Here is a 15,233-nt window from a genome sequence, read left to right as displayed (position 1 = left end):
GTTCTTACTTTCAGATCTATTCATGGTCAGGCTCCTCCTTACATCACTGATCTGATCCAGCCTTACACCCCAGCTCGGGCTCTGAGGTCTGTGGATCAGAATCTACTGATGGTTCCTCGCACACAGTTCAGGACCAGAGGAGAGAAATCCTTCCAGGCTGTTGCTCCTAAGCTTTGGAACGATCTTCCTCTCTCTTTGCGCTTGATGGATCTACTGACTCCTTCAAGAAACATCTTAAGATGTTTTTATTTGTTCAGGCTTCTCCTTGATTTTCTGGAACTCCTGTTTTGTTCTGAGTTTTATCTTGACCTTTAAAGTATATACTTTATTGAATATTGTTTTGATTGTTTAAGCGCTTTGTGACCCTGGTCTGGAGAAGCGCTATATAAATAAAAATTACTTACTTACTTACTTACAATAAGATTTAGACATATAAATTCTAATAAAAACACTTGTTTATACTGTATATATATATATATCAGACATTAAGAGCAGGCGTATGGACACACATGCAGACAGACAAACTATTTATGTATATTTCTACAAAGTATAGTAACAAATGGTTACATAAATGAATGTGACACATATTTTAAATTGTATTTATTATTTTATTTATTATTTTAAAAACCTATGATAGAGAAGACAATCTTTTGTAAATCAGTTTAATTCGCTGTGTTGAACATGTTATTTTTTTCTTACCCAACCCCATTGACAGCATGAACCGACACGTTAAAATAAAAGTCCTGCATATTCAATGATACACATCTAATAAAAAGTCTTCCTCGCAGCATCGCCTCCATTAGCTCATCTGTGTCGCGTAAAGTGCATGTGATCAAAGCTGCTTATGATGGCTTTAAGTGTTGTTGGAATGAAGATACACATGAAATTACAATTAAAGATTTAAAGCTAAAACATGTAAAGTCAGTGCAAGTCAGCGATAAAGAAAACGTTAATATTTACATTATGGATCAACAAAAAAAAGAACATATTGAGGTGGATTTTTTAAGTCCGCTCACAATGAAATTAATGAAATCCACGTTAAATAATTGCATGATATGAAAGTATGAGAAAATTGTTTGAAAACCTGGTTCCATAAAACGTCATTTAGCCCGAAAACCTGTGGTCTTACAGCAGGAGACTAATGGCGAACAGGAGTGAGGAGGCGATGAGTTCCACACGGACATAAAGCCCACGTGGTGCGAATGACGGGACGTTCAATGTGCCATTGAGGAACAAACAGGAACTCATGGTGGCTGTGCAGCACTCCAGCTGACATGGAGGTACCGTGGATGATTCACATGCTGTTTGAGTCGAGCAGTTGGTGGTGCAGCCCGCAGTCCACTGCAGACCATCGGTTGTAGTTTGCTTTTTCAGCTGTGAAACCCCAAGAAACACTTTAAATTTCAGAAGCAAAAAGTCTATTTACTAAGTCATGTCTACTACTTTTGAGCAAAAACACTGCACCTTTATAGAAACACAACTCCAGTACATTAAGCAATGTCACAAATATGACAATGGTTTGTATTTCTTTTTCAAAACTAAGAAAACAAGAAAACAACAAACAATTTTTTTTCAATTTTAAAACCCAAGGAATGTTGATTTTAAAATCAAAGGTGACTCAAAACCTCTTCAATTTAGGTGCACCCATATTGACGTCTATCAAAAAGTCATTGTTTTTTTTTGTCTCCTTCTTTTCTTTTTTTAAATGCAGAAACCCAAATCAATATAATACACATTTTTAAGATTTTTCTGAATCAGAGAAAAAAGAACGGACCATACATGATTTGTGAATGTGAGTTATAGTACATAAATGTGATATTATATCTCATATATATATATATATATATATATATATATATATATATACATATATATATTAAACAAAAATTAACAAATATTAAACAAAAATTGTGTGAAAGTTAACGGCGATTCTCACCTGACAATGGGTCTGTGTGGAGGAGCATTTCTGCACCGTTTGAAAGGTGGTGTAGCAAGTACTGCCTACACATGTTGCCCCGTGACATTTGTTTTGCTGAAAACAACAAGTTTCAAAGTTTACTATAAAGTCTTAATTAGTCCAGAGTATCCAGCGGATGTTAACAACAACATGCTGCTCTTACTTTATCAGCAGCCGTTTGAGGCCTAATTGTTACCATGGAGGTTGTCGCAGCTTGGGTCTCTGGTGCTGCCATTGTTGCAGCTGAAAGAATACAAAAGATTAATTTCTGTTTTTTATTATAATACTTTTGCTGATTTAGATGAGTGGCCATTTAAAATGTATTTATTATAAATCTGTTATTCAACGCAAATATATAATTACAAATGTTTAATATTCACTCAAGTGACACAGTCGAAAGAAGAGGTTTTTACTTGTCATCATGATCATGGATGCGAAGGTTTCATTCAGGCAGTTGGTTGTATTGCAGCAGCTCATGGAACAGTTGGTTTGAGAAGAGTTGGTGCAGGTTTCTGCGCAGGAGGCGCTGCAGCTGACTGTGTAGCACATGTTCATCAGTCTGAGGAGCTGAGATATAAAAAAAAAAAATCACAAGTTACTGCCATACATTTCAAATAAAATGTATGGATTTTCATCACCGCTACATTTAGTTCTGCATCCCAAAAACCAAAATAGATTCTCAAGATAATATATTTCTGGTTGTCTGTTGTGCAATGGGGGAAGCACAACATTGCATTTTTACTGTTCTGACACTAGGGGAGCCAGAACAATATTTAGAATCATACATATTGCTACTTTGAGCGCAAACTAGCAATATAAGGACTCCTTAATGCACCAAAGCAGGAATAACTTATTTGCACTGAATCAGCAAAGATCCTGGTATGGTTTTCCACAACAAGATGTTCCCATTAGAGTTGGTGTTTTACTCATATTTGCTGGTTTACTAGCTTAATTTCTTATTAAATGATTTTAAAAGTGGGTTACCTTTCAGGAGTATTAAGCTAATGTTACATCTGAGAAATTTTGGTCCGTTTTCAAAATAAAATTATAACTCTCAGGCAATAATAAAAAAATAAATATTCACAATAATACATTAATAATATTACTTAATTACATATTATTGTTTTTCTGAGTGGCCCAGTAAATGCCTCACGAAACAGTACTGTCTTGTTCCAGTGATTGGGGAACACTGGAGTAGAGGCAACTGTCACTGGTAGTGATGGTCTGATGAAGCTTCATTGTCCACTAGATGGCGGTCATTGCACTATTTTTCTTTTGTTTTTTGTACAGCTGTTCTAAAGAAACATCACATCATTTTTAAAGTGATAGCGCCACCTACTGACCTCTAAACAACATGACACTGCTTCATGAAGCGTCATCAGACCATCACTTGTCACTGGTTCCTCAATTTCAGCTAAATTTTCACCATCAGTGGACACAACTCCTGAATATTCTATAAAGTCTGGTAGTATTGCTGGTTGGTATGCTTTCAATTTATTACTATTTAAATGTGGTCTTCTCCTGCTTTACTGCATGTTTTAATGAACGACTCCGACATTCCACTTAAAGCAAAAATAGTAGTGTTTTCATTGGGTTGTTTCTTGCCTGTATTGTGAAAAAAAGTGTAATTCCAATGCTGTAAAATAAAGCTTTAATAAAGGAATATCTTATCTTGTCTTTTAAGGCAGGTAAAATAGAGATTGCATAGATTTGTGTCTGCACTAATGTAATTTCACTTTTTTAAAATTTCATCAATTAAACTCAAACATCTCATTGACTTTACCTCTTACCTGACAATATCCATCAGAACAGGTCGTCTGATTTTGACTTGTGTACATCATGTTGCAGTCTGAGTAATTACAGGTAAATGATGGACAGCTTATCTATATTTAGAAGAAAAAAAACATGGTTATTGTTGAAATATATAGTGAAAGAAAAAAAAAGGAACCAAACAGACGATTCATATATTGAACTTGCCATGGTGCCATTGGAGGAGTTGGTGGTGTCTGTAAGATAAATCAACATAAGAAGCTTTTCCATTAAGTAACTAGTTAAAGATTTCCTTCTTAAAATCCGCACTTAAAAGAAAAGAAACTTAAAAATGAAATGAAAAAAAAAAAAAAATTGATTTCCTTCAAAAGACTCACTTTGATATAAAGCCTGAGTTGTCATCATTTGAGTTTGGGAGCTCATGGAGGCTGAAGCTCCGGAGCTCATGGAGGCTGAAGCTCCGGAGCTCATGGAGGCTGAGCTCATGTAGGCTGAAGCTCCAGAGCTCATGGACGTGGCTGAGGAGCAGAGCAAGCTTGAGGATTCATTTGTTCTTCTTATATAATTGTTGAAGTGCTCAAGCATCTTTACCTGAAGCAGCAGTGGATCCTCCAGTCTGAGTGCCACCGACCGTGCTGCCAGGCGAGCTCGACCCCCCAGTCGTTCCGGCCATGGTTGCAGTCATGCTTTTTGCAGTTGTAGGGTTTGCTGTTGTACCTGCAGCAGTAGTCGTTTGACCTGACACTAATACTGTTGGTAAAAGTACCAGGAAAAGCATGATGTCTGCGGGAACACATTTTTGAGAATTTTTTTTAATGGTCAGATATTCATTCATTTTATTTGCACATTAAATGTTCTTACTTGTCAAAATATGTGATTAATTATGATTTATTAATTAGTGCTTTACTTAGTTAAAAATCACATTATTCCTCATCATTTTATTGTGGACTTTTTCTAAAACTTTATCTTCCGGGTAAAAACAAGGGTCATTTGTTGTGGTGTCTGGTATAATACTTATTTTTCAGCTATATAGTTTGTTAAAATATAGATGTTTACTTGAGAAGTAAAGTATATATATTATGTTGAGCATGGTGTTATTATTATGTTCTGCTCTTATAATTGCAAGAGGACTTAAAGGCCACAGACGCTCGCGGATTCATTTTCTGATTCTTATTTTGATTCTGACATATAGTAAGAAATGTATTTACTGTATTAACAATTACCTTTCACTGAATTAATCATTTTCGCACAATTGGGTCGGTGCAGTGATTTCATTAGTTTAATCAAGCCATCTTTAAAAAAAAAAGCAGATAAGCTATTTAATGAATGGATAATAGGCTTTTTCTTTTTTGAATCATGTGATCGTTGTGATCGTCTGATCTATGTTATCCATCTTTTTCGCTCACCATTCTTTGCTTGTCGTATCATTTAATAATTGGTTCAAGATTAACAACTGATAACAAGGATTATTTGTTGATGATATCAAGTCAGAATCAGCCTTTAAATTAGGGAAGAAGCTTTTATTTGAGGGCTTTAAGTTTGTTCACCTCCCCTGAGTTATACACCTTGTATGGACACACATACCTGTTTTCAAAGCACTGGAAGCCATTTCCACTCAATATATTTGTCCAGCCTGTAAAGACATTATTATTTTTAAAACCCCAACTGCAAAAGGATCAATAGAAACTGTTGATAAAACAATTGTCCTCAATACTGAGTATTGAATAACGCCGTCTTTGACATATCGCTGTATCGTGTACTCAGGACAGATAGATCTGAACATGCTGTGTTTGTTCGTTGTGTTTCACCTGCGTATTCCTTTTTAATCCATCAGTGCCAAGTCATCTGTGCGTTTCTCTCTTCACAATTGTCTGATTGTGTCGATGAAACTGATATCTTAATTGTTTGTTTCGTCTCTATAGACGCTGGGAAAACTAGCAACTGACATTATGTCCAGATTTATTTTTTCAACCGTCAGTCAAGTGGCAAACATTTGGATTTTAAATACATTTTTTGTTTTGCGAGTGCAATTAAAATCTGTTTGTTCCACAATGATCCCCCGTGGGAGAAAAGCTAAGCAGCAGGACTTGTTTTGTTCCTCTTTTCCCCCAGAGACCCAAGCATGGAGTCCTACATTCTGCACGCTCTGGCAACTGCAATATTGCTAAATGTCGTCACTTCTTTCTCATAAGAAAAACAAAAAGTTTCCAAGAGAGTCAGCATGACAATCCCATCCATCTCACAATAATAACACAAACAAATAATAATTGAGATTATTTTATCTCTTTTTAGCTACTCTTCACTTTAGTTTTGTAGCTTAATGGGGGGAAGTTAGGTATTTAATAAAATAAAAGTCTTTATTTCTTAACATGTAATTCCTATTCATTTACATTGAATACACACTTGACTATTTAGAATATATTATAACAAAACCATTAACCTACTAATACAAAAAGAAGCATATATATTCCGTAAAGATTCAACATAATTGCTTATTTATTTTCTATAAATTTTACTCTATTCGTGTCTCTCCACAATCATAACTACCTTGTTATTACATTATATGTCTAATAATCATTATTAATATCGCTGTTTGAAAAAAAACAAACAATTTTTTACAGTCTGTGTAAAAATAAAAAAGAATAAATCTCTTGAAAAAATTATATTTTTCGACAATTATCAATAGAAAAAAAACATTTTCTTGTTGCATATTTCGTTAGCAAAAAGAAAAAATAAATCACTTCTAAATTACGCATGTGGATCATTATACTGTATGTTCTTTCTTTTAATAAAACAACATTTAAATTCTCTCTCAGGAGTCCCCATATAGGTCCACTTAAAAACAAAATTATCTCAAAACATTCCCTACAGTCGACAGCTATTTTGAGGTTTGGAGAAGTACTCACCAGTGCAGGTTAGATGTGTTCACCGCTGGTTCAAACGAATATCTTTCCTTTTCTAGTCTCTGTCGTTTCCTTTACCGCCGTCACTTTCCACACAATAAGAGGAAACTCTCCCCTGTTGTTCTGGAGGAGGAGGAGGAGACAAAAAAACCTGCTGTTGCTGGGTGGGTCTCCTGATGCACGACTCTATGTGACACAAACGTTCAGACCGAAAATACGATACATTATAACAAAGTGTGCTCATGGTTCTGACTATCCAGATACATTTTGTAACGTAGATCGTGTCAATGTGATTGGAGTTACCCCAAAATATTTTCATCTCTCTATCAATGTTTTTCAATAAACATGTAATAAGTAAACAAACCTCCCCGTTCGATTATTGAGGATGGCACCTCGATGACTGGCCGGGAGGAGATGAATAGAAGTTGTTGGTTTCATGACACCGGGGTGAGTGAAATCAGAGCCTCTCTCTCCTCGGGGCTACAAAGCCCCCATAGACTACAATTACTTCATTGTGGCAGCGAGCAACATAGAATTCTTTGGACGCGACATAAAAGACAAATCAGGTGACAATGGTTGTTCTATTTCCATGGAAACCTGCAATGTATACTGATGTGTTCTGGTTTTGAATCATAAAGAACGAAAAATGAATATCAAGATCCATATCACAAAATAAGACCAAAGAGTTGTGTTCTTCTTTTAAAGTGATACTGCATTTCAAAGCAACGTACATTGATTTCTTGTGAACTTTAAATAGCGAATAAATGAATGAATGCTTCTCTGGTCGCTGGATTTGATTTTGGGATTTTGAACCGTTTTCTGGATTGACTCAAACAAGTAAGTAAGTAAGTAAGTAATTTGTATTTATATAACGCTTTTCCAGACCAGGGTCACAAAGCGCTTAAAGAAACAAAACAATATTCAATAAAGTATATACTTTAAAGGGCAAGATAACACTGAGAACAACACAGGAGTTCCAGAAAATCAAGGAAAAGCCTGAACAAATAAAAACGTCTTAAGATACAAGACCAACGTTTATTCAATAACACGATCATTACTTTACTTCTAGTTTACTTCCTTTAATTTCTTATGCTTTGTCATTCATTTTTTTGGTACACAAGTAGAATAAATTAGCATCAAACTTCATTAAAAGGGAGAAGAAAGATTCTGCCAATTATACACCAAACATAATCTTTGTTTATTATATTTATATGTAATTCAAAATTTCTAATTATACATTCCTCGTGACAGTTGGCCACATCGCTATTTTACTCCCTGTTTGCGAATAAAAGTTACATTCTTCCTAATCACACGGTGATTAAACATTTGTGTGTGGTTTATTTCTTCGCCTACAATATTCAACAAAAACATTTATGAAACACCTATGTCCTCATAAGGCGATGCCCTGCACTTCTAACAAAACTTTGCATCAATGGCTTCTTTTAGGAAATACTGTATATGAGGAAATTGACGATAAAAAATACTGAAAAATTGGTATATTTATATTCACATTGAAATGTTTATTATGTAACACACAACTCTTGTATTAGCATGTTTTGTCCTTTTGAATACAACTTGACAAAGCCCATGAAATGTGCCGAACAATAGAGGAACCAGTTTTGTAAAACTACCCTCATGACATTTACTCTGATCATTTATAGGAAATCTTTGCTCTAAAGTAAAGTATCCAGGCAAGATAAATTTTTTAAATTGCCTCAGGGTCAGTCAGTTGTTACATGTCTGTTGATAGCGAAGTTCCACTTTTTAGCTGGAACTGGAACTTAAAATGGAAATATATTGAATATAAATGTAGTTTATTCTAATGCCTCTTCTTTTATGTTCCTCTTCTATTTTAAGTTTTATGTCACATTTAATTTGTTATATTCTCTTACCCGATCAGATCTCCCATAATTCAATACAAATTATCCATTTAAACTCAGTGGTTACAGCTCATGCTTTGCGTACTGACAAGAGAGTGCAGTGCAGTGATTTATTTCTAAGGTTTGCATTCAGTGTCTCCCAGTTACCACAACTAATGACGATATTTAAAACCAACACAGCCAACGATCTAGTGTATTTGCTTGTTGGCTTATGTTTCACTAAGGGTTGATAAAGGATGTACAGGAAGTACTGTTTGCTCAGGTGATGGTGATGATAAACAATTTTATTGTTTATCAGTGATGCTTATATTTGTATGACATTTTTTTGTTTTTGCAACAGTTCCAAACTTTCTATATGTCACATGAGTGAAGACTCGAAACTGTCCGCGGTGAACGATTGTGAGTTTCTGTTTTGAGCCAAGAGTGTCATAAGGTGTACTAGAAACTCACATAATAAAGAAATTCTACATGAATAATGGATGTTCAAAATTAAAGCAACCATTTTATAGACAAAATATTACATTTTGTTGTTGTTTCATCAACTTTACGTTTTTTCCAAGATTGTGCGGTTTATTGCCAGTTATACACTTATGATGTGTCAAATAAAAAGGTTTTCAGGTCCAGAAAAGAAGGAGATAATTGTTTGTGTTGACTGGTAGGATATTATTTCCAATGATTTCTGAGAAAACTTAAATAAAACCAAAGACTGTTATCGTTGTACTATTTGATATTATTCGCATTTATACTAATATTAAAAAATGTTGCTTTATAGAAATAAATGATGAATCAATAGTTGCACCTTTCAATAACCATAGGTTCAAATTGATTATAATAAATACAATACATTAGACATAATAAAATTAAGGACTATTGAAATAAACAAATACATGTATAAGGTATTATTATAGTCTGCTCCAACAGTAAGTTGTTAGTCATTAAAATCACACTTCATTTAATCGCACCACTTCGCTTGGTTTTGGGGAATATTTTTCACCATTTTCTTTGTAATTGTCTTATTTTTTTCAAGAGACCACTTCTGGTTGGCTAATGGGCAACATGTGGAGACTCGAATGAGCTCCATCTACGAAGATTCAAGCCGCTGGTCGTGCTGTGAGCTCAAAAAGCTTCGCGGATCCATTCAGGTGCTGCAAATGTAAATAAATCATCTACTTCAATAGCTGTCAACATGTATAGACAACGGAAATGATTATACCTACTGGGCTCAGTCCGCTAAATCCAGCTACCTGGATGCAACTAGACCATGTCCCTCGGTGAGTAAGAAGATTAGAGCAGATTTACTCACACAGCAGTTGCCATTAGCACCGATCACACCGGCCTCAGAGCAGCGGGTCAGCTTTTCGTGCACCATTTCAGATGGACCGAGACCTCATTGGTAAGCATTTCTCACTGATCTTTGATTGGTTGTTGGCAATATTTCCATATCTTATGTTGCTATGTTTACAAGTGACTTCTTGTGTTCAGATTAAAGATACCGTGAGACATGAGTCTGTATCATGCCAAACACCCTGTGGACCGTCTTTACGTGGACTTTACAGGGGATTTTGTGCACGTGCAGATTCCTTTGGGTAAGAATTTGACTAGTCTATGACCCTTCAAGAGGTTTAGATCATTTTCTCTATATCATTGATCGGTTTAATCTCCTTGTATTTTAAACAGATGACTTGAGGAGATCAAATGATAACCAGTTTATATAGTGACAATTTTTTAAAAAAAACTTTTATCTTTCTTAAGGGATTTCATTAATTCCCAAACCTCTTTTAAAAACACCATACAAATATTTCCCTGGCAACTATGCATATATATAAAAAAAAGTATTTTTCTAGAGTGAATATGAAACACTATTATCTTGCAATATAATTTTCCTTACTGTACATTTATCTACTTTCTCTATGATTTTAGGTGTGTCCATACAACGCGGTCAGATTCTTGCCGAGGAAAAAGGTTTACAGAAGCAGACAGAAGAAACCGATAAGTAAATCATCTCTGTTTCTACAAGATATTGATTTCTAATAAAAGTTGTGGTAAAAATAGTAGATAATAGACTCAACATTCTACATGATCAGTTTGCATCACCATTTGAACCCTCATCTGGAGGTGAAGAAGAGAGTGCAGGCAGGGTGGAGAGGTGGAAACGACTGATCTGTGATTGCAGCAGGACGGAAAGAGAACATTTATAAGACAGTTGTAAGATCTGTGCTCTGGCTCAGGAGCACCCATGACCCTTTGACTGTATTTATGAAGCCCCTATAAGAGAACAGATCAAAACTATATAAATTATCACATAGAAATGTTTTCAAAAAACACTATCTGTGTTGCTCAATGTGTTTAAAACCTTTAAATATACATATAAAAATATATATATATTTTACATTTCAATTGTTAAGCTTTGTTTAATTTTGTTTCTTTTATTCTTTTTAAGTTTAACCTTCTTTATTGTCCCCTCTCTTTTTTTGGTCGTTACCCATCAGGCCCGGAGAGCAAACCGATCGCAGCGATCCCGGGGAGCCCTGACCGTTCAGCCGACCTTCACAAAAGACTCACCAAAACCGAGAGAGACATCCTGTCGCTCAGGGCCAAGATCGCGTGCGAGAAAGCGTCATGGGACAGACGTTTTGAGGAACTAAAGAAAAGACAGGAAGAGATTTTCCATCAGGTGTGTTTGTGCTGCAAGTTTTTGCAAGAGAGACATATTAACATCCTCTTCACAGCTTCATGTTGATGTAAGAGGTGAAGAAGACTCAGAAGTTGAAAATGGATATCAAGCGCTCTCAGGTACAGAATATGTTTGACACATTTCATGAGTACTCAGGCTTAACAAACCCCCCAAAAAACGTGTTTTTTAGGGTGTAGTTTGTCACAAGAAATGCAGCGTTGTCGACCGTCCGAGTCGCCCCGCAGAAGATTCTCATGTGGCCAGGTTTCCACATCATCGGGTCAAAGCTCGAGGAACACCTCATCGTCAGCTTCAGCCAGCACCAGCAGGTAAAAATGATGAAATTAATTTTAAAAATGATTTAAATATTTACATGTAAATATACGTCAGAATTAGAACACTTTTATTGCCAGTGTTGTAATCACAAAAATTGGAATGTGTTGTCGTGGCATTACAGAATATTACAATGAAATAATATGAATGAAATAAAAAGGGGTTTATAAAATAAAAGACAATAAATAAAAGAAACATAAAATGAGAATTAATTATAATTTAAAAAAAAATCAGATATATAATATATAGACAGAAGGAAATTGTACAAAAATAAAGATGGTTTCAAACTGTCAAAGTGTTCAAAAGTTTAAAGGTTTTAAATCCTTAAAATTGTATTAATTTTGCGCCAGCATGAGATGAAAAAGATGCACAAGGACAACATTTAAGGATAATAAATATATATCAATAACATTAATTTAGACTCTGAAATGTTATCCTTTTTTTTTTAAATTCATGTAGATAACTTCTTCCTCTCAGTGTGCGCTCATGGAAGACAACGTCTCAGGGGCCTCACCGAGTGTTCGTGCCACACTCCCCCATGGACCTGCAGCTGGGTCACCGGGTCAGAGTCCTGCTGCCCTCGGGTCGCATCAGCACAGGAACTGTCCGTTTCATGGGTCGCCTGCAGGGGGAGCCAGACGTTCACCTCGGGGTGGAGCTGCAGAAACCGGATTCTGGTTTGAATGACGGCTGTCACGGGGGACACAACTACTTTGAATGGTAATTCAGGAAGATATATTTATTTTTGTTTATTAATATATGTCATTAAAAAAAACACTATAAATTAATTCTACTTTCACTTGAATTCTCCAAATGATGGTAGAACTTTATTTTTAGAAATTGTTTTTTGTAGTGTAGTGTAATGTAATGTAATGTAGTGACTGTTAGATGAAAATGTTGCTTTTGTATGGCTAGTTTTTAAGTCACAAATGTTTTGATAGGTGCATATTACTTTGAAGTAATTACGTCATAACGTCTTTGTATATATGTTCTGTAAAGTTTGGACTGAATTATCTTTTTGTTGATCGACTGATGTTTCTTAATGAATATATATATTTTTAAACAGAGTGCAAGAGCATAATCCATCTCGTAGTTGCTCTGAAAATACCTAAATTCTCCTCCTTTACCAGCTAGTTAAACTCATAAAACAAGACACTCGTCATTTCTAGGAGCTTGTTAATAGAAATTCATAAGTCAGTTTAAGGAAATAAATCTGTGGTGGACGCCCAGTGGTCATTTACTTTTTAGGGACCCTTTAAAATCTTGAAATGCATATGTGAATTACTAGTTTACTAGGTTTCTAATACTTTTTATTATGTTTAAAGCAAGTTTTTTACATTTAATATATAGATTTTAAGTTAAAATCTTGTTCCCTGCTCAGCATGTTGACCCCTCATTTTATGGATTATCAAACTTTTCAAACATTCTTTAACTACTCTCCTTATTTTAACCTCAGCTCTGTAAACCTCAAACAATCAAACTAGATCACAAGCTGCTACATGTAGTGATGGGCTGATGAAGCTTCATGAAGCAGTGTCATGTTGTTTAGAGGTCAGTAGGTGGCGTTGTCAGTTTGTAAATGATATAATGTTTTATCAGAACAGTTCATAATACGGAAAATAGTGCAGAGACCGCCATCTAGTGGGCTCTGAAAATAATGATATTATTCTAGAAGCCATCACTAGCTACATGTTGTCAGTAGTGATGGGTTGATAAAGCAGTGTTAGAATCAGAGCCCACTAGATGGCACAGTCTCCCGTATAATGTATTGCTTTTGAGCAACTTAAAATAAACAATAAAACTGCATCTGGGCCTGCAGTCCATTTTAACAATTAATGAATAGAACCTTTTTTTTTTACTGAGACGATGCAACCTGGTTAACATGCACAATAATAAACATTCAAATAACCAAGATATTTAAAATATAATTAGCCCAATAAAAGCCACTTTAAAATATTATAAAACATGTTGAGGAAGTGAAATATATGACTTGCAAATTGTAAACTGTATTAAGACTCAAACAACATGAAGAAAAAGTTTACCTTAATTTATTAACATAAATTATTAATTTTGCTTTTGTTTTGTGTCTCTTCACAGCAAGCATGGCTATGGTGCCTTTGTGCCGTTTCACAAACTACTGATGGCATGGGAATGACAGGAGATTGACTGCTTTTAAATCATCAACAGAACACACTTCTGTGACTCACCTGTTGTAAAACTTGCAAATTGTTATGATTGCATTCACTAAAATTTTATTGCAAAGCTCCAACTTCCTGTTAAGTTCATTTATTCCATTTTATTGCTCGGGTCAATGTAAAGTGTACACAACTGCTGTTCAAACAACTTCAGTCACATGTAAAACGTGTTTGGACTGGAAACATTCCTCTTTTATTGCCAAGCAAAATGAAAGGATGATTAAATATTAGAATTTGAACTTGCATAGATACAATACACAAAACTGATTTTTATTTTATTTTAAGTGACAAATCAAACATTCAATCATAATTCCAATCATAAATTCACTTTGTTATTATTTTTAATTGAAGGTTTACTGATATTAGATGTTCAAATACCTCTATTTCTAATCATTAAAGGGCAACTAATGTGAAAACCAAACGCTCCTGACTCACTCACATTCAGTTTTCCTCTCCAAGATTCAGTAAGTCCCTCATCATGACCATGTTACTTTATAAAGTTCTCCTCCCGTCTGAAATCTCAGCGAACGAGAGGTTATGAGAGTGAAGCCCATATGGAAATAAATGTGTGCCATCAGACTTTGAACATGAATTGCATACACTGAACTATTTATTTATATCATTTTTTTTATTTAATTTTACACAGAATATATTTATACATTGAAACAAGTACTACTATTTTTTCACCGTCTGTTTTATTTTCAAAGCATAAATAAATTGTGTAAAATATCCAGGGTAAAACATCGTCAAAATAAGATATAATACAATATTCAATGTAAAAAATGAAGTGTACGGATTTTAGGTGTGAATAATTCAGTGTTAACATTCGAGCAACCAAGAGGAAGTATGGAAGTAAATGTGTGCCATCAGACTTTGAATTTCTAGTACACATTTTTGCAACATAAAAATTTGACTTTAAATTTGAAAAACATAATTTGGACCACTAATTATATATTTCAGCTTTCTATTTTTTTCAAATGTATGAATAAATTCAGTGTACATTTTGAATGGTAAAATATTTAATGTAATAAAGGTCTTCTCTTCTCCACGAGCCAGCTGTAATCACGCCCTACTTTGTTTATAAAATGAGTCCCTTGAAAGATGGAGACTTCCGGGATTGATGACGTGCAGTGACAAACCCTGCTTCTTGACCAATCACAGCAGAGTGGATGTGGTTAAACAAGATCTTATCTCCAAGAAAACTATGTTCTTTCAGTGGGCGGGGCTTAAGTACATTTTCTATTGTAAATATTTTAATTAAAAAATAGTTTTGTACAAACAGACACATACTGATGAGTACAATAGAGTCCAACATCTATTTAAGACACACTTAAATCATCATATTAGCTGGCCTTTAGGTATGGTTGTCGGAAGAGTTAGCAGATCGTGAATAAAGCAGAATCTCATTTTTAGGCTCATTGCCACCTCCTAATCCTGCAGATTAGTTATGACATGGGAATGGATCTGTTCAAGCCTGTGGGGATAGTTGTTCCAACTTATGGCGTCAATGATTCACTGGTA

The 15,233-nt window shown here is 34.8% G+C and overlaps 2 protein-coding genes across 2 annotated transcripts; one reads left to right on the top strand and one right to left on the bottom strand.

The window, feature by feature from the left end:
• Positions 1-587: 587 nt before the first annotated feature.
• Positions 588-6,719, bottom strand: LOC148067589 (uncharacterized). The gene is made up of 10 exons (XM_087805829.1): positions 6,634-6,719; positions 5,312-5,360; positions 4,319-4,510; positions 4,105-4,245; positions 3,935-3,963; positions 3,748-3,840; positions 2,371-2,524; positions 2,121-2,200; positions 1,937-2,032; positions 588-1,374 (listed from the first exon to the last, which is right to left on the bottom strand). The coding sequence occupies exons 2-10, from the start codon at positions 5,334-5,336 to the stop codon at positions 1,126-1,128; spliced, it is 1,059 nt and encodes a 352-aa protein (XP_087661955.1). The 5' UTR covers positions 5,337-5,360; positions 6,634-6,719; the 3' UTR covers positions 588-1,125.
• Positions 6,720-10,015: 3,296 nt separating this feature from the next.
• On the top strand, positions 10,016-13,781 carry LOC148067588 (uncharacterized). Its single transcript, XM_087805944.1, has 7 exons — positions 10,016-10,096; positions 10,431-10,496; positions 10,987-11,184; positions 11,240-11,303; positions 11,375-11,513; positions 11,995-12,237; positions 13,615-13,781. The coding sequence occupies exons 1-7, from the start codon at positions 10,025-10,027 to the stop codon at positions 13,670-13,672; spliced, it is 840 nt and encodes a 279-aa protein (XP_087662070.1). The 5' UTR covers positions 10,016-10,024; the 3' UTR covers positions 13,673-13,781.
• The last annotated feature ends 1,452 nt before the right edge of the window (positions 13,782-15,233 follow it).

Source organism: Callionymus lyra, chromosome 13, assembly GCF_982586985.1.
Source record: "Callionymus lyra chromosome 13, fCalLyr1.hap1.1, whole genome shotgun sequence".
In the NCBI taxonomy this organism is placed as follows: Eukaryota; Metazoa; Chordata; class Actinopteri; order Syngnathiformes; family Callionymidae; genus Callionymus; species Callionymus lyra.
Note: the sequence above shows the minus strand (reverse complement) of the source record. Positions and strands in the feature narration are given on the sequence as shown.

Coding starts and splice junctions, on each gene's coding strand:
- LOC148067589 (XM_087805829.1), bottom strand. CDS start 5,336: ATGGCTTCCAGTGCTTTGAAAACAG. Junction 2,201..2,370: donor ATCCATGATCATGATGACAA/GTAAAAACCTCT, acceptor GTATTCTTTCAG/CTGCAACAATGGCAGCACCA. Junction 1,375..1,936: donor CCACACAGACCCATTGTCAG/GTGAGAATCGCC, acceptor GGGGTTTCACAG/CTGAAAAAGCAAACTACAAC.
- LOC148067588 (XM_087805944.1), top strand. CDS start 10,025: ATGCCAAACACCCTGTGGACCGTCTTTACGTGGACTTTACAGGGGATT. Junction 11,185..11,239: donor AGGAAGAGATTTTCCATCAG/GTGTGTTTGTGC, acceptor TCCTCTTCACAG/CTTCATGTTGATGTAAGAGG. Junction 11,304..11,374: donor TGGATATCAAGCGCTCTCAG/GTACAGAATATG, acceptor CGTGTTTTTTAG/GGTGTAGTTTGTCACAAGAA.